This window comes from Cuculus canorus, chromosome 2, assembly GCF_017976375.1.
Source record: "Cuculus canorus isolate bCucCan1 chromosome 2, bCucCan1.pri, whole genome shotgun sequence".
Lineage (NCBI taxonomy): Eukaryota > Metazoa > Chordata > Aves > Cuculiformes > Cuculidae > Cuculus > Cuculus canorus.
In genome coordinates, this window is record NC_071402.1 from 123036738 (window position 1) to 123061343 (window position 24606).

At 36.0% G+C, this 24606-nt stretch overlaps 1 protein-coding gene across 8 annotated transcripts in view; it reads left to right on the forward strand.

Annotated features, from left to right (window-relative positions):
* TBC1D5 (TBC1 domain family member 5) overlaps nucleotides 1-24606 on the forward strand; it is a 319581-nt gene that overhangs the window by 155918 nt on the left and 139057 nt on the right. For all 8 annotated transcript variants that reach the window (XM_054057267.1, XM_054057266.1, XM_054057270.1 and 5 more), the window contains 5 exons: nucleotides 1829-1895; nucleotides 15774-15882; nucleotides 17722-17811; nucleotides 17908-17979; nucleotides 20707-20774. In XM_054057267.1, coding sequence (XP_053913242.1) covers nucleotides 1829-1895; nucleotides 15774-15882; nucleotides 17722-17811; nucleotides 17908-17979; nucleotides 20707-20774 — 406 coding nt within the window. The remainder of the gene's footprint in view (nucleotides 1-1828; nucleotides 1896-15773; nucleotides 15883-17721; nucleotides 17812-17907; nucleotides 17980-20706; nucleotides 20775-24606) is intronic.

The window sequence follows — 24606 nt, forward strand, 5'->3', positions numbered from 1 at the left end:
TCCAGGTATGGTCTAAACTGGAGAAGTTTAAATTTTCAGTGAAAAAATTTCAGGCAAAGGCCTGAAAATAAATAAATGTAGAAAAGGGAGTGTTAGGCAGATAATATAAATTAGTACATTCAATAAAGATGAAAGCATCTGACTTGCACTGACTGTCTTTCGAGAATACTGATAAATATTGCTGCATGGGACAACATTTTAGTCTTTTAGTTCACGGCAGATGTCATATATTTGAAGGAGGGGAAAGGTAGTACCTGTACTTAGATTAAGAGGGGAAAAATATGATAGCAAAATAGCTATATAGGTTGTCTGTGCAGGCTTTTAGGAAAGTTTTTCAGGAAGAATTAAGAGAGAAAAGGAAAGCAAATTGCATAGCTTCTACTGCTGTTTCTTTTGTTAAACAGTTGATTGTGCCCAACTAACCTGCTAGCCTTTCAAAATATACATTAAAAAAATACATTAGGTCTATCTGGACGTCACTGAACCATCTATTGGAGTGCCACAGGAGATGTTATAAAACAGAGAGGATGGTGATTAGTGAAGTATAAGAATGATAAGATGAATATAGAAATGCAGATTTTAATGAAAGAATTCTTTTTATTGGAGTTTGTGGTAGAACTGATCTTATCCAGTATTTTCATTTGTTGTCTCACTACAAAGTGAGATACTGCACTGGTGGACTGATGAAGAAAAAATACTAGAAGTTAGTATCCAGTATCCATGCATAGGTAGTCTGGTAGAATGGGTCCTTTCTAGAGGGAAAAAGGAGCGGAAACAGCATGAAATAGTGTGAAATATAGTATTGTGCTGGCAAGAATTTTTACTGTTTACTGCAACCTTCTTTTTATAAATAAAATTGGAAAGTAAATGTGTGGAAGTATTGGTTAAGGATGACTGAAACTGCAAGATGGTGTGGCATGACTATAGACTGTATTGAGCAAGATGTTTTTGATAGAGAAGAAAACCACTGTACAAGGAATCAAATTTTAGTATGCTGTCTTCTCCATGTGTAAGAAGGACTGATTTAAACAAAACAGGGAATAAGGCACCTCTTTTAGGAAAAAGACTGAAATTATTTTATTTCAGTAAGCAGAATGGAGGACACAGAGGTGTGTGATGCTATCTGTAAATGAATTAAGGAAATAACAAGGACACAGAAGAATTGTCAAGTTAAATGACAGGTTAGTCAGGATTGTGTAAGACAGAACTTGAATAAATTTGCTTTGAAAAGTAGATAATTCTTTCTGGCTTTTAACAGTCCTTCAATAGAAGTAGTTATTACAGAGAGCAAGGTTTCCTTGTAATTCTTGGTTTCTGTGAATGTCACTGTTCTACGTATAAACAGCCCAAAGGATGTAAAACAGATGTTTTGCAGACGTGTTACTTAGGTAGTTTCAGAGAAGCTTTAAACTTGTGCTATGACAAAAAATATCTGGTAGCATGTAGTTATTTCAAAGTTTTTCGCAAAATAGATGAACTTTCATGTTCTTTAACTTAACATTAGAAAAATGAAGCTCATATGTTTCTATGGTATTCCTCGGTAATCCTATACTAGTAAGATTGTGTTTAATAAGAAAAGCCTCAATCAAAACTTTAAGCGAAATTAAATCTCAGATTTTCAGAACATTCAGACTCCAAATTGAACATGGAGGCTAATTGTCACTCTTGCCAGCTGTAAGAATGTGAAGAAGTAAAGTTGGGACTTCTCTATGTAAGTTTCGTCATAAACTAAAGGTGCCGTGTATGGTAAACTCAAATGCAATCAATATTGTTTTATTCATTTATCAAGGATTTTGCTGTAACAAAGGTTTTTTTATTTTTGTGTTAGGAGGATCAAATAAAAATGGAAGCGTACACCACACCTCAGACTCTGATGGAACGTTTATTTCTTACAGGTGGGTAATTTTTTATATTTATCTTTTAATTTTAGAAGATTTTAATTCAATAAGCAGCACAATCTATTTAAACAGGTCCATATATTTTAAAAGTATTGTACAGTCTGAATTGCAACAGTCAGCAGAGAGTAGACTGAAAGACATGAAAGATTTAATTATTTAATTAAGGAATGATCTGAAAAGATTGTTATTTTTTTGAGAAAGCTGTTCAAAATGTTTAACTAACAAAATGACAGGATTTTACAGCCTAAATATTTTAAGGGAGTTTGGTTTTTTTTTTCCAAAGCATGTGATAAAGTAGAACTTCTCCATAGCAGCTAAGCTAAATGTTGTTGAAATACTAAAGTCACCAGGTAGCACCTTTCTGATCTCCTCCAAAGTAACTGGATCTACGGACCACATGGAGCTCTATTTGCACGTTATTTCAGCTCAAAAACCAAAGCCAGGATTTGTTACATTTGAGACTTTCTGACAGGAAAATAATATTTTAATTCTGATGGTAGTAAACACCGGTTAAAGAACCATGATGCTGAGCAACTTTTTGCAGCACTGTTGTTGAGCTTGAATCTTGTTTGGGTACATACCAGAGGGTGCCTTGTACTTGAAAGGGCAGAAAGATAATCAGCAGATGTGTAGTTTCGTCTTTCAACCAGCAAAATATTGCCTCTGCTACAAATGCTAAATGTTTGTCCTTGTGACTGCTAAATTAATAGTAAGATTTGTACTAACTAGAATGACTGTGTCTGATTTTTGATGCGTATGTATGGTAAACTAAACTAAGTTCGCCACATGATCATTTTGAATTCACTTACTGAACTATGATGCATGGCATCTTTTTCATTTTTGTTTGTAGTCTACTGGAATCTGTACTTCAAAGAGGCACAGGCGGGCGGGCAGGAGGAACCTGCCTGTTTGCTTTGTCCTGGTTGCAGCCGACTGGGTGGGGAATATCGCATCCTCTTGTTGGCAGTGAGCTGTGTGTGGCATGAGGACCCATCGGGTGCAGGGTGGCAGGGAGGGACAAAGCGCCCGGAGAATCTGCTGACAAATTGCCAAGGGGAGCAGGGAGCAAGCAGCCTGGTCTTGAGGATGCTGAGAAAGACTTTTCATAAGGACCTAGAGGGAACAGCAAAGAGTTTTTTCCGGTTTAAACACCAAGAGGAAGCTTCTGGACTGAGAGTAAGGTTAGAAAAAAACGGTGGGCCTGCAGGGACACGGTGGGATATGGGATGTTTGATTTACAAATCTTCTCAATTTTTTCTGTATTCTATGATAGTAAGTCTGCTTTAATGAAACCTACTTGGTGATGACCCTTTGAGGGTAGTTAGCATGTTCACTCTGAGAAAAATATGTTAGCAGATTCGTTTCAGTGTTCTACCTGGGGTGATTTCTTGTTGTATTTGTGTTCTCTAATGCATGCAACAAGCTAAGTTAAAAGTAGGGCTCAAAAATGCCACCCAGAATAATTTTCACTATTAGGTGAGAATCACGTGTGGACACAGAGACCGTGAAGCATTTTCTTATAAACAGGCAAGATAGAATTTAACCAGATTAGCTAAAGGAAGGAGTTGAGAGCTCTCTCTGCCATTAATTCCAGTACCCTTATACCTGGAAGTCATTAACTGGAGAGCTCTAGCTGTTGTACCTGCCAAGGTGAAACCTGAAGAAACAGCCAGCTTTGGCTACAGTTTGGTTCCACGACGGTGTAAGCTGTGGGGATGAGGTCCAACCCTTTCTTCCTTCCCCTTCACTCATCCAGTGGCAGTCATCAATCAGTGAGGCAGTTCAGGGTGCTAAACTAGTCCAGCCTAAACTGTAGTGAGTCCTCAGTCATCTTGAATGGTCCAAAAATAAGAGAAGGTTAAAGTTGGCCTTGGTATCTGTATTCCTTAGTCCACAGTGCATATAATAAATATGACGTTTGCTATGACTTCCACTGAAGAATAATCATATTCTGTCAGAGAGGATTACAACCCAACCTACAAAACTGAAGTTAATTAATATATTAAAAGCAGTCCCTTATACCACTGCCAGAGCATTATTTTTATAACTAGAGGCAAGATGATAAAGCAAGATAGTACCGTGTATATATATGTGTCTATATATATGTGTATACATACATACATATACAAAAGAAACCTCTGGCTTTTAATGGTTAGCAAGCTAGCACCGTTATTAAGTAATATTACAATGTTTAAGGTGTGAAATAAATATTTTCTGCTCAGAGACAAGTAACTCCCATTATAAAATGAGACTGGCTGTAAATTTGCTGGTTAGGTCGAATATTGTGTTGATAATTACAATTCTGTGTTGCGCGTTAAGTAAAATCGAGTAGCTAATACCTTATGAGAGCCAAAAAGTGAATCTTAAACTATTAATACTTTGAAAGTTATGATGGTAAATGGTTGTTTCTTTAAGTACTCATTAGAGATTGGAACTTCTTTTAGGATACTGTCAATGAAGAGTGTTTCAGTAAGTTAGTAATTTGATAAAATTTGTAAGTCTTGTTTCTCAGTGTGTTTCAGTCTATTGTGTTTAAAAAGGACTGGCTACTGAATTTTTGCCCTAAAAGACACAAAGGCATTTTTGGATCATGGTGATGCCATGTTTGCAGAAGACTTACATATGCAAAATTCTGCTGGAAATTTTTACTAAAACAAAAGCTGCTTTATGTTTTATCAGTAACAGTCTCTTTACAATTTGTTTAGGAAAAGAGGCAGCTTCAAATGTTTAAAAATATTTGACTGTGAATATGTTTTGCTATTAAAGTGCTCTTAATAGCATACTGGTTTTACCACAACAAAAAAAAAAAAAAAAATGCCGAGCAGGGGGTGTTACTTGATTCCAACACTTTCTATTTTAAAGGACAATTTTACACAATCCAGTACAAGACTCCAAGTGTGTGTATGTATTAATAAAGGATGTCAGATCATTATCTTTTGCTATATTTATAATGCTCCAGAACTGTTTGTATGGTTTTATTTTTAATATGATGGTGTCACCTTAGTGTTTGTGGCTCTTGCTTGTGTTGATCAGGGCACAGATTTAATGCTGCTTATGTTCGGATAGTGAGCATTTCCCTTTAGGTCATAAAGTCTGTAAGTAATGTAAGTGAAAAGCACATGTGAGTGGTATATATTTCTAAATGCTCTGTGAGTTTGTGAATACATCCTGTCAGGTCACAGAGAATTTTCTAGTTGGTCTTCAGGCTCTGATGGAAGTATTCTTTGTGTACTTGGAAAGAAGCTTTACTAATAAGAAATTATGTAAATTATTTCCTAGAACCATGTCAGCCCTAATTGAAGTTTGCTATTAGAAAAATTTCAACAAGGATTTAGACATATAGTAACTCTCCTCTTTAAAACACAACAAACTTGAGGAAAAGACTTGAGCTCTGCTGTACTGTTTAATTTTACTGCTATCATTAAAGCCTTTTCTGGATCTGCAAATTGGATGGGCTTTACCAATCGGAAAAGAAAAATAGGTGTGGGTCTCTGATTTCAGTATCTGCAATGCAGTGCCACTGGAAAGTAGAAATACTGTCTTTCTCCTGCCTTCCCAAGGGCAGCTGACCTTCTCCTCGCCAAAGAGGTGAACCCCTTGCCAGCACATATGACTACAGACTATTACATTAATCTGTTTAGCCTCAGTACCAGCTGCTTGCATGTTTTTAATTATCTTATTAGATGGTATAACAGTGACCTATGAAATAAAATGAAGGTGAGTATTTTTTAACTTTATTTTACAGGCTATTTTTCTAAATATATTTTAATGACCTAATTATGACTTTTAGGAGAGCCATTGATGCAGACATTCAATTTGGCTGATAGAACCTAACATGTCAAGGACACTTATTTTCTTCCAAGGTGGATTCATACATTAATACAGCCTCTAATAAATATATAGCCTTAAAAAAGCTCACTGTTCATATTTGTGTTGTTAACTTACTTTATGATTCAGAGACCCATGACTGCTATGCTGGATAATTTCTTATAACATCTTTGTACTTGTGTATTACTCCATGTATCAAGATAAAGTTCTTTCTTGTGTGGCTTAAGCTCCATGACAGGTGATGATTGTTCAAAGTTGTGGGTTGTGTAGACAATATATATTCCTCCTCTTGCTGATATTTTAAATAGGCAGAAGACCTAGTATAAGGAAGACTTTTGTATTCACTTTTCTTCTGCTGACTTCTTATAGGTTCTGCTTATCAGATGTTTTCTTTCTTTCTGCAAAAGGCAACGTGGTCCTGCTGACTGAGGCATCTTTCTTGTGTGCCAGCCAGCAACTGCAGGTCTGACACTGAGGGTACAGAAGAAGGACAGCAAGGGGTACAAGCTGTTCCTCCCTGTTTCTAACTGCTTCAAAAAGTGGGTAGTGAAACTAGTTTAATTCCTCTTTGACTTAGGCTTTCCTTGGCAGCTGAGCTGGAAGTGGCTACATAGCCTCTGTCCTTATATGTTAAAGGTAGTGCAAAGACGTAGGCAATTTATATACCTCCACCTTGTGGAAAACTCTTATCTTAATCTGTTAGGAAGCAGCCCTTTCCCATTTACACAAGCCTATTTAGTCTTGCTCATACACAGATGATGCTTCTTTATTGTTTCACTTTTAAGCCACACCTGTGTAATTATAATCTAATTTTCCCATCTTTGTCCACTATGGGTCCACACATAATCAAGAGCTGTAAAGAACAAGCTTGTTTCTGTTGGGTTTTTCAACTATATTGAGATTAAAAAATATGGTGAATAGAAGGCAAAGCATTCTCTGCTCTGTAGAGACAATTCTTAGCGCTTGCATACTTCCTCTTTTTTTCACAAAGAAGCAGTAAAGTTGGCATTTGTATTTTTTCTGTCTTACCTACAACCATTTGCTAGATACCATCCTGGTTGATGCCATTTATGTGCAAAGAGGTCTTTTCAGTAGAAGTTACTTTTGTCTGAGAGCCTCTAAACTCTCTCCTTGAATTTTATAATTCTTCTGAAAGATTAATTGCAAATAAGCTTTCTCTGGATATGGTAGTCTGTGCCAGTACTCTTATTTTGTCCCTGTTTGTGAAGATGTAAACAATTCCATCTTGCAAATCTCGTATTTCCGGCAAGAGAAGATGACTCTTTGCACTGATCATGGGTTTGAAACGGCTTTTTTTATCCAAATCCAATATCACTGTCAAACCTACTGAGAGCTTAGAAAATTTCTTGTTTTCTCTGAATTCTTTCAAAATTACTTTCCTTTCTTTTCCTGTTCAAGAACCCTGACATAATTTCCAGCTCTGTCCAATGTTTTTATTGACTTCTTCCTTCCACAGCTGATCCACTCTTGCCTGTTGTCCTAAAGAATTTGCAAAGGATGACATAAAACAAGGAAGAATAAGTTGTCATTAAGGAACTGAATCTCTATATGCAGTATGCTTTTTCTAAGATCCACATATTTCAACAGATATAAATCAGGGATTTTTTTTTAATGTTTTTCTGTGAAAATTATGTTGCTTTCTAAAGAGGTAGAAATGGTAATATAGGCTTGCTTCCTGTTTGTGTGCAATGTGGTCCCTTAGAAAATAGGGGATAGCAAATTTAACAGATTTACTTAAAGCCCAAGATGCTTTAAACAGAGAATCAGAAAGGAAGGGTTGAGTACCAATATCTTTTATTGGCAGAATGGTTCTTGACAGGTTTGTAGCAAAAACGAAGGACTTAGTTCATGAATTGAAGCCGTGGAAGGGAGAATGGTAGTTTCTTTCTAACATCCATGGAAGGAAAGCAAAAAATTTTGCTGACTTTTAATTTATTCTGTTGTATGTGAAAATTAGTGTGTATACCACTGACGTCATATTCAGCTGATGCCATAATTTCCATTACTAATATTTAAAGTGGTTTTCATTATGGATTTACTTTACTTTTTCCCTCTCAATAATCTTTGAAATATCATGTCAGTTGGGAGAGGGGACTGAGGACTGGAGGGAAACAAATGTCACTGCTATATTCAAGAAAATTAAGAAGGAGGACCCAGGGAACATGGGCAATCAGCCTCACCTTGATCCCTGGGAAGGTAATGAAGCAGCTCATCCTGGCAAGTGTTCCCAGGCATGTGAAGGACAACAAGGTTCATCAGAAATAGTCAGCTTGGATGCACCAAGAGGAACTCATGCCTGCCCAGGTTGATAACCCTCTGTGGTGAAATGACTGGCCTGGTAGATTAGCGAAGAGCAGTAGATATTGTCTGCCTGGACTTCAGACAGGCCTTTGATACTGTCCACCATAAGATCCTCGTAGACAAGATGTTGATGTATGAGCTGGATTAGCACAGTGAAGTGGGTGGAAAACTGGCTCTGAAAGTGGTGATCAGTGGAACGAAGTGAAGGCAGCTGGTGACTAGGTTGTCAGTACTAGGTCCAGTCATTTTTAACATCTTTATTAATTATCTCAGTGGTGGAGCAGAGTGTACCCTCAGCAAGTTTGCAGGTTACACAAGACTGAGAGAGGTGGCTTATACACCAGACGGTTGTGCTGCCATCCAGAGAGATCTTGGCAAGCTGGAAAAACAGATAGACAGGAACTTCATGGAGTTCAACCAGGAGAACTGCAAAGTCCTGTACTTGAGGAGGAAGAACCCCAGACAACAATATATGCTGGAGGCTGGAATGTAGCTTAGCAGAAAAGGACATAAAGCTAAATATGAGCCAGCAATGTGCCCTTGCAGCAAGGAAGGCTAGTGATATCCTGGGCTGCATTAGGAGAAGCGTTGCCAGCAGGTCAGAGGTCCTTCACCTCCACATCTGGAGGACTGTGTCCAGTTCTGGGCTCCTCAGAACAAAAGAGACATGGTCATACTGGAGACAGTCCAACAGAGGGCCACTAATATGGTTAACGAACTGAGGCATCTCTCTTGTGGGGAAAGACTGAGAGACCTGGGACTGCTGAGCCTGGAGAAAAGAAGACTAGAGGAGGATCTTATCAAAATCTGAAAGTGTCTCAATGGAGGGCATAAAGGAGATGGATCCAGGCTCTTCTCAGTGTTGCCCAGTGACAAGACCAGAGGCAATGGGCACAAGCTGAAAAACAGGACCTTCCATTTGAACATCAAGGAGCACCTTTTTACTGTGAGGGTGACCAAACACTGGCATAGGTTACTAAGGAATTTGTGGCATTGCCCTCCTTGGAGGTATTCAAAAGCCATCTGGATGTGGTCCTGGGAAACTGTCTGTAGGTAGCCCTGCTTGAGTACAGGGATTGGACTAGATGACCTTCAGAGGTCTCTTCCAACCTCAACCATTCTGTGATTTTTGTAAACCCAATTATTCAAAATCCTAAAAATTTGTTCTAAATTGGAAGGGGAAGACACTTGTGGCAAGAGCAAAAGAAAGAAGTTCTGTATAAGTGAAAAACATGAATTTCTAAGCAAAAAAATCAGTACTAGGATAAATAGCATGAGCAGCATCCCATATGAGGTCAGAAATATGAGATTGGAGAAAATTCAGAAATATTTGTTCTGTCTTCTTGTTAGTTTCTTCAAAAATGAAGATTTTCATTTTTTAAAAAAACCCTGTTAGTCCCTTAACTTAATTTAACTTAATAGAAAAGAAGGAAACCCAACAGAATTGCTCTTGTGAGTTTCATTTAGGCTCTGAAACCTTTCACAATTCTTCCTTCTAACACAAAATCTAGCAATAATGAATTCAATATCTTGATTTTCCTACACTCTGCTCAAAATACTTCTGATGAGTGATTTAATTTTGGTTTAAAAAAAACCCTCACAATCTAGAACTTTATGTAGAAATTGAATGCAAGATGGCAGGCTTGTGGATGGCAGGCAGTGTTGAATCCAAAGAAGCTTGAAGAGGAACGCTTTCTCAAAATAATGTACAATTGAAATCAGTCTAAAGAGCAGACTTACTTTTAGCAAGACTACGTGGTTTTCAATGATAGTAATAAAACCGAGCCAGTTCAAGAGATTAAGGTTATATCATGAAATCACTATCTCATTTTCTTATGTCATTGTATGCAAAATGGGCAAATTGACAAAGTTAAGATGGAATTAACAACATTAACTAGAATTTTACATTTGTCACCCTGCACAGTATAAAATAATCCAAATTTGGAAATTTGGTGCATATTTTTAAATATTGTGATGACTGTGCTAGTTCTTCACCTGTTCTGAGTAGTCAGGTGTGAGTGAGCAGAAACATTTTGGCATTTTAGGGCATATTCCTGCAAAAAGTATCTCCCCTCTCCCTGCTATATCCATTTTTTATTTTGATGATTTGGAGAGTTGTAGATTTTAGCTGCTGTTACCCTCTACAGGAAGCTCTTGCCTTTCCTCTTTGTTAAAGAATGCATGTCTGTTCGTATAACAAATCCGCACGCATGTGAACACAAAAGTCACAGAGTGCTGGTTAACTGTGGATATGAATTAGCAGAAGGGTAAAATAGCAGACGGGAACTCTAATGAAGCAAATTAAAAAGTAAATGTTCTACATCTACATTCAAAGGATTTCAAAGGTGTTAGGGAGATTTAAACTAGAAAGCCTTGCCTCTGTAACTGTCAAATCAGTTACAATACAAAAAGATAAAAATAGTTGAACATAATATCAACATTTTATTTTGCCATTTTGTAGGTGTGTGCAAAAAGTAATAAATACAGGAGAAAGAGATGATGAAATTTGGGCTTTGAAATGGCTTTAACAAGAATTGTTCTACAAATGCTGAACAATTACAGGGTTAGAAATGACATACTGTCCCAGGGCCGAGCCTGGCTCTTTGACTGAAAACCACCGAAGCACAGGGGACAGTTTGGAATATGAAGAAAGGTATCTCAGGATTCTGCGTCAGATTCCAGTGCTGTTAGGAGAGATGCTGGCAGTGTCCCACTGCAAGTGCAGCCTTATTTCAGTTCCCTGGGACTGCACTACGAATACACTAGTAGCTTAAAGGGCATAGCCAGCTAATAACCTGAAGTTTTTGCTGGAATATTTACACTAAGAAAGCATTTTTACCTTTCTTAACACATATATTTTCAAAGCAGATTGATAAGCCTTCACATTAAGGCTCTCAAGTGGATTTTCAGGGTAGCAAATAAAAATCTGAGTGGTTTAGAGATGGTTTTGTTTTAGGAACTTACTGCTTATTACTTCATACTACCTTTCAATTGTTTTTTTCTCCCTGTTTTTTGTCGAATTAAGTCTGGTTTTGTTACATTCATGGCTGTTACCTCACTTTTTTCTCTAATGTTCATTTTATGGCATGATAAATAATACAAACTTTGCGTGTTTCTTGGATTTATGGAGTACGTTAGAAACGAACTGTTGCCTCTATTTAGCTATAGATACTACATCCACTTATTGATGTTCATATCAATAAAGACCTCATATTGCAAAACATATGACAGAATGATTCTAGAATTTGTTTTCTTTCTGACGGCCTATTCAGTAGCATGTTGTTTCACTGGGTGCCTGTAGAGAGCCGAGTTTGTGTCTCAGCATTTTAAAAAGCACATTCTGAAGATGAACAAAAAACGGCATGAAAAAGTGAAATTGGCTTTTCTGGAAGCATGCACACCATTTTATTTTAAGACAATTTTGCCAATACTAGTAGCACTGCTTGAGTTTCTTTGGATCTCTATGAGACTATGCATTTTATCCTTCAATATTGGTCTAAAGGGTGCAATAAGGTTGGGATTTAGATTAAAATCTTAAGTACGTATGCAAATGTTCATACCTTTCCATAGTATTGTAGTATTCTTCCATGAGCAGATAAATATTCTTTGTTATCTAAATGTTGTAGATATTAATTTGGTCTTGTTTCATCATGGACATGTAAAAGGGGATTTCAAAACTTGGCATTAAATATTTAAAAATGTATGAAGCAAAATAGCAATATACACTGTCTAATAATCTGATAGATACTAGTTTCTTTCTTACCTGCAGTTTCAACTGAAAGCAAAGTAATTATGGACAGTAATAACTATATGGTAGGTCTTAGCCCCTGTCATCCCAGATCTTAATCTATGCTCTTTTTCAGTGAGGTAGGTTCTAGTTTGATGTGGCTATTCACATCTTTACATTTCTGTGGGTGATATTGTCTTCCACAGAGTTTGGTGTTGTCTGAACATTGTAGTACAAAAATGCTTCTTACAGTAGCTTTAAACTCAGGAAGCGTCTGCTTTTGTATACCAGTAGCTTTATCCTGTAGATCAGAAAAATGCAGGAGTTAACCAGCAGTGACTGCTGTCTGTGCTATACCACACTTCCTAAATTGTACTTTTTCCTCTTCTGAACAGAGTATTATTTTTTAATGATCTTAAATCATTAATCTAAGATTTAAATATCTTTTAAAAAATGATATTTAAATGTGTGTAAAATTTGACTTAGACTTTCTGGTGTAAAGCCCTCATTGTGCTTCCTTTCTTACAGCCTATCATCAGAGATATTTCTCTTCCAAGTCTTTGTTTGGACTTTTATCTCTGAAAATCTAATGTTTGTTGTTATCTTGAAAAGCATCGGATCCACAAAAAGTGTCCTAATGGAATGAAAGAGAAGAATAAATATGTTTATATGTGGATTGCTAGGAGATCAACCTTTCTTATAAGCAAGAAAGTGTGTGTGTGTTAGGGCAGACCCCAGTATAGGATTTTTTTGCAGACAGATTCAGACTCTTGAAGTTGTAACTTAAATGCATGTTTCAAAAGATGGAAAGGAAACAGATGAGAACTAAGAACAAACCTTAGAGAACGAATCTGCGACCTTTGTCCCTTCTATTGATTTGCTTGCTTTTTCATTCATACATATGGAGCACTTTTCCCACTTCTGAGTAATGCATCTATCCCTAACTCACGCCAATAAATATTTTACATTGGACCATTACTTCACAGATATAGCATGAGAAATTAAGTTTCTTAAAAAATGATTAATCCAATTACCTTTTCCTCATGCAGGTCTTGTATTACAAAAACTTTACAATAGATACAATAGTGTATTAGGCAGGATGTTTAAATAAGAATATGAAATGAAAAATATGTACAGAATAATTAGAAAACATTAACATTTGTACTACCTAAAGGTGGTATTAACACATGATTATGCATTTAATTTTCTAGTTTGATTGAGAACAATTGCATGTGCTCATTCATAGTTTAAGTGGTTCCAATTGGCTCTTGAAGTCTTTCACTTCAGTGAAGCAAATGGGATGTGGTAGACTTGAGTTAAAATCTTCACTGCTCATTTCACTTTGACCAATGAGTTTTCTGCAAGCCTGGGTTAACAAGGCTCGTAGATATTAGTTTACAGAGTAAGGCTATATAATTTCAAAAATTACCCTTGTAGAATTGATAGCTTGTTGATATTACAGTGTTACCATTATTGAAACAGTCTGTAGAATTCTGAGGCTTATTTTATTAGCCTTTATTCAAAATATTTGAGAAATGAATTAGTGAATGATGTTCAGAAAGGATTTTAGATATCATTCAGCTCTACTAAAACTGAAGCAGTTTCCAGCTTCCAGGTCTTATCTTTTTTTTTTTTTCAGTTGCTTATAACTTTTCTTTTTAGAGATCTCAGCAGCCAAGGGGAGTTGCAGAGGAGATACGATCTTGCCAAATTTCTTTTGGCTGTCTTAAATGTAATTTTGTTCAAAACCTGTTTGGAACTGCATTACAAAAAGTAAAAAAAAAAAGGGTCACTCCCAGCAGTTGGTAAAAAAATAACCAGAAGAGTTTCTTTCCTCTCTAGTCTTTCTGTTCATAGTTATGCTGGTTGAAATCTTTTGCTGACTCAGCTGAGGTACTGGTATTCTCAAAGACCTTGTGGGAGTGTCATCCACTTGCAGAACAATGTGAATAGCTTCAGAGGCTGACCTGTTGTGTGCACACTGTCACTCTGGAAGCATCACTACCTTAGGGAGGCAGCTTGGCAGTAGTTATAATGGCCAGTGATGCCACAAAATTTAGAATGGCTAACAAAGAATATTATACATGGTAGAAACAGGAGGGTTATTCAGATAGCCATAATATTCTGTAGTTACTGAAGTATAAATGACTATGAAAGAAGGGACCAGATTTTTCTCAAGCTGTGTCTGCTGCATACCATACGTTGCATTTAAAAGAGGCAGAATCATGGTAAACAATCGTAGGCAGCTCACTGCAGAAGGGGAGGATGTATGGGAGACGGTGAAATGACCAGATAGTCTTTCTGACTTGGGCAATGGGGGATATGGCAGGAAGGAAGGAAGCAGCCCTACGCTATCGGAGTTACTTGCTGGTATTTCAGAACTTGGAAATATTTGCAGTTGGAAGAAGCTAAAAGCGTTCCTAATTTCTGCAAGCTAACCCTACGGTAGTCATCTTTGTCCTTATCCAGACTACCTTTGCTTTTCAAAGTAGTTAATAAGCAAGACCCAAAAGTAAAAACCCAAGTTTTTTCCAGAAAGCAATCCTAGCTGAAAAGTGATGCCTTCGCAAACACAACGCTTCTGGTCTCAGCGTGGATGGTAAATTCACTCCTGACTCAGAGGAACAGGATGATAATTTCCTGGCTTGCCAAGTCCATTCTCCCAACTATCCCAGCAACTGTATCATATAATTCTGTTCTGAAACTGAACAAGTTTTATCTAAAACAAGGCTTAAAAAAGTCACCCTCACAGCTCAGCTTAAAAGGCTGAAAACTATCTAGTTCTAGCTTGCATTTTTTTTAGGGCAGTTTGCAAAACCAGGGTTGGTTGGTATTTAGTATAACCCAGTCTGTGACCCTCCTTAGCAAATGAAATCTGGTGAGATCTTACCCTGGAGTCACAATAGTAGTTTCCCTCTTTCTGGTTTCATTTGGTCTCCCAAGGAGAAGTAATAGTCTCCCATGTGACAGTGGGAGAAGGAGATGTTCACCTTAAGGACATGCATTGAAAATAAATCGGAAACACATTTTCTTGCACATAACCCAGCTCTTTACACTGAAATTACCCTTTGGATTTTAGAATCAGTGCAGAAAGGCTGTGAACTAGTCTTGAGCTAAGGCTATCAAATGGCTTACACTGTTCTTGAGATTCGTTTCAGTAGAAGGTGCAGGAAATATAGATTTAATTCTTTTATTCAAACTCAGTAGATGGTTTGGGACAATTAATTTCCAATTGTTTCCCAGTAGAGCAGATTTACTTGTATATTAATGAGGCACAGGTGTTAGGCCCCTGGTGCCTGCGTGCCTGGGAGGCATATTTAGGTTGTTTATCTAGTCAGCCATAGGTACTGCAAGGTACTCAAGCTTGCCTTTAACAGTTTATACAGTGAGGCTTTTTAATTTTTTGATGTTTTTTTTAAATTTGCTAGCACCTGTTAAAATTTTAAAACTGATCATGTAGAAAAAAAGTAGGAGTGATTTCAATAGTAAATAGCACTAGATGTTAAAGAAAGTCATCTTCTATTATGCTTAACTGCCCAGCTTGACATTAAGAAGAAAAGAAGGTTCATTTAAGCAAATATGTCATGTGAGGAGCTAATACAGTCAACACTATACTTTTCTGTTGCATATTTTTGGAATAGGTACTTCTTTGTCTACAGCTGAAACATGAATGCGCTTATATTAATATTCATTTTACTTGTTTATTCACTGAACTGCAGTACCAACATTTTAGAGGAAATGGAATAGCCTCCATAGACATTATGAATTTCAGTAGCTGGCATAATTATAGCGATCTACATATTCATTAAATCCAAAGAAGAAATGTGTCCAAAAAGACAGCCATGCGTTTAGAAATGGTACACAACTAAATATATACATTAAAGAAAAAGTTCCTTTCCTCTGCTTATCCAAAATTGTGTGGTGTCATATAGCCCTTAAATCAGCTAAGGCTTTTTTGGTTTTGTTTAAATGTTCATTCCTTTTGCTTTTGCACACAGTAAAGAATGGGAAGAACTATTTGTAAACAACAATTACTTGGCAACTATACGGCTGAAGGGGATTAATGGGCAGCTGAGAAGCAGCAGGTTCCGTAGTGTTTGCTGGAAGGTAAGAAGAGAAAATATTTATTTACAGTTTGTGGTTGCAATGTATCAACACATTACCTGATGCGCTGGAAGATTATTGATGCGAAGAATCATGAATTTTCCAAGAGACTTCATCCCAATGTTTTCCTACTCTTTTTTTTTTTGTAATTCATAGGGCATTTGCTAATCATATTGAGTTGCCTTAAAGCTGAATTGCGGGTGATAGCAAAAGATTCCTAGGAAAGAATGTCTTTGTGCTAGATGGTGTGTTTAGAGCTGAGTGCCTCACAGCCATCTCTCCTCTCAGTCACTGTGCAGTGAAGTCATGGACTGGTAATCAAAAGGAAGTTTGTCTCTCTAAATTTATGCTTTGTGGAACTTGGGACTCCTTTAAAATCAGTCTGTTGCTTCTTCTAGCAGCTTTTCTCAGTGAAATGAGAAAATGACGACCAATCACTCTTGTAATGACTGGATAGAGCAGGAAGCCAGGTCTTCCGTTCTTCAAACACAACAGGTCCTCAGAGATCTCATACTGTATTTTTTAAGGTTGCAAGGGAAGGAAGAGACAAAGAAAGCACAATTATACTGAGATGCTATATAAAGTCCAAAAGAATTTGGTTGCACTGGCATTAGGTCTTCTGTTCTGCACCAACTATGATAGCAGAGAACATTTCCCCAAGTAGAGTTGCTGTGTCTTGCACCGATCATTTAAATTACCTCGCTTGGAATTTCTCAAGGTTCACTCTTTACATATGAGAGTATGTGTGTGTATATATATACACACACACACACTCTTTAGATATGAATGAAAGAAATTTGAAAATTTAAATTTGAAACCTATATAGCCTTGAACAAATTTAAAGTTAATGAAAATGCTTTCTTCTGGGGGCCAGATGAATTTTTTACCAGTCTGCTTCTTCCTGAACCTCTAAATTAAGAGGCCATAATTCCAAATTCTGAGCTAACAAAAACACCAAGCCTCTCACTGTCCAATAATTAAACCGATAAGTGGGTTTATTTTAGAAATAGGCTGGTTTTATTTGCATGTCCCGGTATGAGTTAGGGCTCTGTTTTAGACTGCTTTAAAAAAACTATTATCTGTTTTGTTTGCTTCTGAAATATCAAGTATTTTTACTAATTTGGGAATGTTTTTTGTTTGCCAGTGTTTACTGTTTCTTAATACTTCATCATGTGTAAATAAAAACATTTTAAAAGCAAGAAAATGCTCTGATATTTTCCTTAGTGTTGTCTATTCAATTAAAATATATTTTCCAATAGTTGTTTCTTTCTAACCCTTTTCATACAGAAATGTGAAAGTGTTGATATATAGACATTCTGAAGGACCTTTTGCAAAATCGGCTCTTTTAACTTTCTTGTGGAATTCTAGAACATGGTTCTTTTCTATAGACTAAGATTTTCCATTTCTACATTTCTTAGAGTATATCTCTGACTGTTTGCTTTCTGCTCTACATTCATGTTTGGTTTTAAGCATGTTCCATTAGCTCATCAGTGTTATGTAAATAGCTTCAAGTTTTGTATATTTATTTTCATCTTTTTGCACTTTGTTTCTGCCTTGGAAGTCTCAGTCAGCTTTGCTGAAATTCTGGCAGTTTACAAAGCTTGAGTTTGTGGCTTCAGTTGGTTTTAATGCTTTATTTCACATGGTAGAAGTGCTATTGTTTCAAGCCTCTCATTCATTGACTGGAAAGTATGAAAACCAGTATTTTATAGATCTTTGCTTTTTCTTTTTATATGTAGAGTACTTGCTTCTCCTTTCTGAGGTGCTTTATGCTGTCTAGAAGGATTTATATGAAAAGCTATGTTCAATTGATTAAACCTAATGGTTTTGTTTTGTTGGTAGTTATTTCTGGAGGTTCTACCCCAAGACAGAAGTCGATGGATTAAAACCACTTCAGACTTAAGAACGTCTTACAATAAAATCAAAGAAATTGTAAGTTGGTACAAGCTACATTCTCTACTCTCATGCGTTGACATAGGTATTATAGTGAAACAGAAGACGATTTGATTTTTTTCTATTTTTACCCAGCACATTACAAACCCTCGGAAAGCAGGACAACAAGATCTGATAATCAACAACCCACTCTCTCAGGATGAGGGGGTAAGTTGACCCTTGGTACTGTCAGTATATGTGCTACTAATATTCTCATCATCATCATTTGACACCAGTGAATTCTTGCTAAAGAAGGAAAAAAAGTGGGTGCTAAGGTCTCCCTGCTAAGTTTCCAAACCAATTTGTGCTTCACAGATTCTTCTGAAAAAACAGAAGTTAATATTCTGATTTTTCAGGACTTATCACAGGTAGGCTGTGATGACCAGAAAGTCGGTGCTGGACTGTAAGTTAAATTTCACAGCATATCCTTTCTTTGATTTGTACACTTTTTTATTGCTGCGTGTTTTCATTTTATATGCAAAATGGCTCTACTTGAAGAAGCATTTAGACAGTCAATATAAAGGGAACAGTGTTAATGGCAAATACTGAAGGACCCTCTGGAAGACTCTTCAGCCTTGGAAGTTTTTCTCTAGCAAAAATAGAATTGTTGCATGTCTCAGTTGTAGACGCGCCGAGTTAAATCTAAAGCACAAGGCTGCAAGATAGTCATTTCTTCCAAGGTTTTTAATTCTTTTTCTTTATGCATTTAGAAGAAACAAAAGTTTCTTTTTTAAGAGAAAGCAGACAGCTGCAAAATGACAGAGCCAGATTTTAAAGAAACACCAAAAATGTGGTAAAAGTATTTGGCCTGGCTGTCATTAAGTGCAGAGCATCCAGCTCTCACTGAAATTAATGGAACCTCCTAGTAACTTGGTATTATCAAAGTCATGAGGCTTCAATGAGGGTTTACTTGTAGATTTAGGAGTGTAATTTTAGGCATTCTTTTTTTTAACACTGTTTATCTGCTGCATTTTATTATACCTGAAAAGCTTTTAGGTTTTTAAAGCACATATCTTTAAGCTTCTCTGTTAATTATGTTACCATTTCTGAAAATCCTTTTTCATCAAATTTTCACGATGACTTAATACCATGAAAGTAATCTGTTTGGGTGCATTTAAGAGAATTACAGCTGGAAAGACTGTCACTGATATCTTTGATGGTACTGATTGTATTTCCATATTTTCAAATGGAAACCCTTATTTTGCTTGTATTTAGTGTGATACTCTGCTTCATAGAAGATGTAGAAGGAGAGAAATTTGCTTGTTGAAACATGCAAGTATTGATTATAGGCGCATTGGTGGCTCTGCAGCCAGTATGACTGTGAAAAATGTGAAAGATTAAAAGTATTTCTTCTTTAGTTTGTAATTATATAGATTGGCACAACCTCCTTCCTTCCTATCATGTCTTTAGGAGATGAAAGATGAAGGCTAACATGTCAGAGTATGTGACAGGGAATTAATCTATAAAACAAAGCCACAGGCCAAATCAGGCATAAGAATAAAGTGCAAAGTTCCTCTAAGCCTATACGGTGACTTCACGTTTTTCCCTTTCATTTCAGCAATGCAGATTCTGTTTCCTTCCTCATTTGCTCTGGTGGACTCGGGTGGGAGCTGGGGCAGATGGGTTTCAAAATGTGATGTAGCTGCATGAAAAGGGCTGCAAGTTAAAAAGATACTAGTTTTACATATGGCACTGTCAGGGATATAAATACTTCTAAAGTTTAGGGATTTTTTTTCATAGCTTTTAACACAAACGTAGAAACTTGTTAACATTTTCCATTTTGTTATTTTACCTTCCTTCTGCTAGATAATATTAATTTACTTTCTCTTTTCTTTCTGTGGAGCATAACCCACCATGATAATGAATTGTTTACAGGGGAGCAAGATATTCTGGAACTATTGTAGCCAGACTGCTTTTGTAAAGTATTTCATTCACTGGTGTTGCTGCTATCTGAAAACTAACCTGCATGAAAAGACTACAGTAGATTTTGTTCCTTCTGTATTGTGATCAATATGTCCAAGATACCATCCCTTTGCAATAAAGAAGACCCTTGACTTGACAATACCTTTTCTGGAGCATACAAACAACAACATTTCTGACTTCTTTCAGGTTAGCTTTTGCAAAAGATCAGTAAACAAGGCATGGAAACCAAAGAAAGAGAATGGAAAAGAGCATAAGCACAAATATAGAAGAACCTAAACCTACTTCAAATTCTTTTATTTATGTTTTTTGTGTGTGATGATGGGCTGCTTTACATACTCTGGTTTTCCCTATTGGAACGTTTTCAGAATGGCCAGTCTTGTTCTGCACTGTTCTGCACTGCGTATTTGCACAATTAGAATTAGGTCATTTTCATAATAAGCATTTAACCATCATACATTCCTTATTCAATTTTTCCTCCACTAAGACAAACTATCTTGCATACAAACAATTTCTTAAAATAGAAATTATAACAGCCTCCAATTACAGTCCATACATTCTTAGGTGAAATGTAGTACAGTACAGTGATATAGACCTTTTTCCATAAGTGAACTACTACCTTTTTTTCAGTTGGGCTGATGTTTCCAGTTCGAATTTACGCTCTCTTCTGAAATATTCTTCATAGACCCTTTACAAGTAACTCACAGACCTTCAGCCATTCAGTGAACAAATAGAGTGAGCCTAGAACAAGGATCCAGGGACTGGAATATTATCATCTCTGATCTAAACTGACTTTCCAAGATACGTTAGACTGGTCACCAACATTCTTTTTAACCCATGACATATAGATACACCTATCTACCAGGATTCTGGAGGATTAATTAGTTAATATCTGTATTACAGTACTTTGCTGATGTAGTATATAAGCCTTAAGTAGAAGCATCTGTTTCATACAATTATTTTTCCTTATTTCAGAGTCTTTGGAATAAATTTTTCCAGGATAAAGAGCTTCGAGCAATGATTGAACAAGATGTGACAAGAACGTATGTAGATCCTTAGAGAAATTTCTATATATGAATTTAGATTCTGCTTTTTTTGTGTGGTATACATTATATTGTGTTTTCTTAACTTTGGCTAGTGTAAATGTCAGGATTGTTGAACATGAATGTGAAGAAACATACATTAAATGTATAAAAATACAGCTTTCTTGGAGTGAAAAATGAGAAAATCAATTTAAACATTAAACCCTAGAGATTTGCCAGTATCATTGAGGAAAAGCTCTTCTAAATGAAGATATTAGGAAATGTGTTACTACCTGAAATTTAAAGTAGGGTTTTCCATATGAAGCAATAAAAAGGTAGGAGAAACCGAAAGGTCTTTTAATTAAATTATGATCATGATAAAGGATTGAACAGTTGACATTCTTTAATTATTCAATCAATAATAAAATAAATAGTTTGTAATTAGTAAGGGAAATGTTGCTCATCTGGAGAAATTAAGCATTTCTATTTCTATTTATCACTTTTCTGGTGTTATATGTCACCATATGTGACATATAAAAAATAAAATTTGTCCTAATATTACTGTGATTATGTTTTAATCTTCTGGGTCCTTAGGTCATTTCTGTTCAGGAATTTATTTGAGTTAGAACACTCAGTATCTGAAAACATTTCTTTTCAGAGTGGAAGCATAGAGTGATGCATAAATCTAATTAAATTCAATTACTGGTTTGGTACCACGTGAAATTTTACTGTATTGCAAATATTTTTCCTTATAACTTGAAAAAAGTGGTGATAGTCATAGATTTTACAAGTCCCAAGCTCACACATTTTCATTTACAGAAGCAAAGTCATGCAGAAGAAATTGCTCTCTGGTTTTGGAATATCTTATACCTCTGTCCCTAGACCCATTCTTGAATGCATTTTGTCATGAGATATATAATTAAAATCTGAGTATGCTTTCATGTGCATTCTCACAGATGGTATTTTTTGTTTGTTAAAGGAAATGGTTCAGGATGTTCTAAGATTAAAATATGTACGTATCTAAACTATAATTGGAGAATGAAAAGTTGCATGGAGGTTACATTGGATCTAAGACTTTTATTTAAATATATATATATATATACACACACACACAAGGTCCAGGCTCTCACTCTGGTAAATGGCAGAGTAGTATTCACTAATATTAGTAATAATGTCTAAAGAAATTTCCATTATGTATTTATATTTGAAACAATACCAGCATACATTATATGTCATCAATATCAAAGTAAGTCAAGCAATGAAGGAGCAAAATTTATCAAAGTAACATGAATGTATTTGATAAACTACATGCATTTATATATATGCTTGTTGTTTGCCTAATCATAAAACACAGTGTGCACTTTATATATACAAATGTATCTGTTTGTAAACTGTCATTACTGTAAGAAACAATAACATTCTAGATTCCTTGGCTTTGAAATATAAATACCCTCTCTTTAATGTTGTCCTTTTCATTTCCATTCTTTAAATAAATTCCTGAAGTTGCAATTCAAAGGTTTGTCATTAGCTTACAATGCTTTTTATTAAAGGTTAAAATAATTGAGTACTATAGTCAGTCAACATAATCATTATCTTCTAGCCTCTGCTTCTTATTTAACAAATATTTTTGTACTCTTTGTCATTGAGTTCAGTACTCCATCATCCAACAGCTTCAAGTAAATAATGCTGTAGAGAGTGATACTAGCTGCACACAGAGTATCAAACTACACAATCCCGTCCATCAAAGCAATAAAAAATTTATTCTATTATGTTTTTATTAGAATTCTCTGAAGTGTAGTAATAATAGATGGGGAAAGTGGGTAGAAATATGCTTTTTAAATTGGTTTTGGTTTGAATTGTTTCAAATTTCAGAAATCTGTTACCTAAAGGGATCAGTGACAGTTCTCTGTGTGTTCACGTGCATTTTGTGAGTCTTACCGCACCCAGTAATTAGATTTGTAAAACATAGATGCTCACAATTGCACTAATCGTCCTTTAGAGTCTATGTACCTGCAGAATTCCAGGAAATAAATCGTACCTTTCTAAAGTAAAACTCTAGTATAGGTCTGGTGAGTCACAGTGTAGAGGAGTGTGTTTTTCTTCAATAATTATAAAAGTACCTAACTAAACAGTAGTCACCTGAAGTCAGATGAGAAAAATCCAAGCTATAATGTCTAAATATAATATTTTCCCTGATGCATAATAGGACCTTCCAGTATTTACATGGTAGGTAAGGAAGGCTTTTGTTAAATTAGACCATACTCATTGGTGATCAACATTTCTAATCAATCATCTGACTTAATTTTTACAGTAGTTTGGAGTTTCAGAATGGATTTTCCTTCAGCTGTCTAGAAACGTGTACTTTTGAGCTGGAACCAAGCGCCATCTCTTTCTGTCTCAAGTGAGAAGCTTCTAAAAATGAGTATTGAGAAGGAGGTTAGGAGAGTTTATTATAATGCAAGTAAAAGCCTTACTGTAAATGTAGGCCCCACTAAGTTATGGCTATAATAGTGCATGCTAATATTCTACTAGGAAAGTAAAATGTGTATGAACTAGTACCATACTAACTCATAACAGACTTAAAAATTCAATGATTAATTACAAAAGATGTGCGAAGGAACAATGCTGATTTATTTTGTTATGATTAAGAAGGTTAAGATAAAGAAGAATTTTTAAAAATATTCTGCAGAGGTGGAAATCGGCAGATTGGCAGATGCAAAAGCAACTAGCTGCGAGTCAAATCCAAATACTGGTCTACTTGCTGGCACCACCTTGTACATCTAGGATTGTATATGGCTAGATTTGATTACCTTTTTTCTCTCTTTAGTGTTTTAAGAAAACAAAATGCTTACGGGGCACTCCTGGTAGACTAATTGAGTGGATTTCTTTTTCTATTGTAGTAGTATTTTTATATGTTGTTCTACCTAGTTTCTGCTTCAGGAAAAACAATCACAGTTTAGGACAATGGAAGCAGTGTGAAGATGAATTCTGGTGGGTGCTGCTGTTTCAAACTCTCCGCTTTCCAAATAATAAAAATCACTCATCAAAAGGTAGTGCAGAAGCCATTAAGAAGCTACATCCTTCCTAAGCACATAGAAGACATGGGGAAAAAACAGCTATCCATTGGGTATCAACATAGGAGACAATATGTTTCCATGTGAGAGGAGGGACTGCTGGAAGTGAATGCTACCTTTACACACCAATTTATTCCTTTTCAAGGAAAAAGTGAGCGGGGCGGGGGGGCGCTGTTATTATTTATGAAACCTTTGCAGTTGCAAGACCATATTATTTTTTTTCTGTTTTAGTAGCTTTCCCCATTCCCACTGAGTAACAGGGTTGGGGAATGGTAGGGGATGGAATCTGTTCATGAAAGAAAAGATGGTCACTGTGGCTGTGGTTAACAACCTCATTTCTGCCTGCCACCAAATATGTTTCATAAAGTACTTGTGCATCCTTTTATGTGATTGCCAGCCTAAGTTTCTTGTGTGTTAAAGTTTGGCTGCTACAGGTGTAGGGGGCCCCTAAATGAGCTAAAGGTATGTTTAAAAAAGTGGTAACTCACACTGATCTTCACTTTCAGAAAGCAGGGACTTGAATGCACCATTGCTTAATTGTAGGATTTGTGGTAAAACATTCTAGCAGAATTCCCATGTCCTTATGCAGTCTTTCTCAGAAATGTAATTAAATATAATATTCTAATGTTCATGAAAAGTATTCTTACCTTGCCTGATTTGAGGATACTGTATTTCTGAAACAGTGCTTTAATCATAAAATTACATTCTCCATAAAAATCAAGCCTGAACTGATAGTTCCCTCGTGATCTCTTGTATTTACATTAACTATAATTAATACT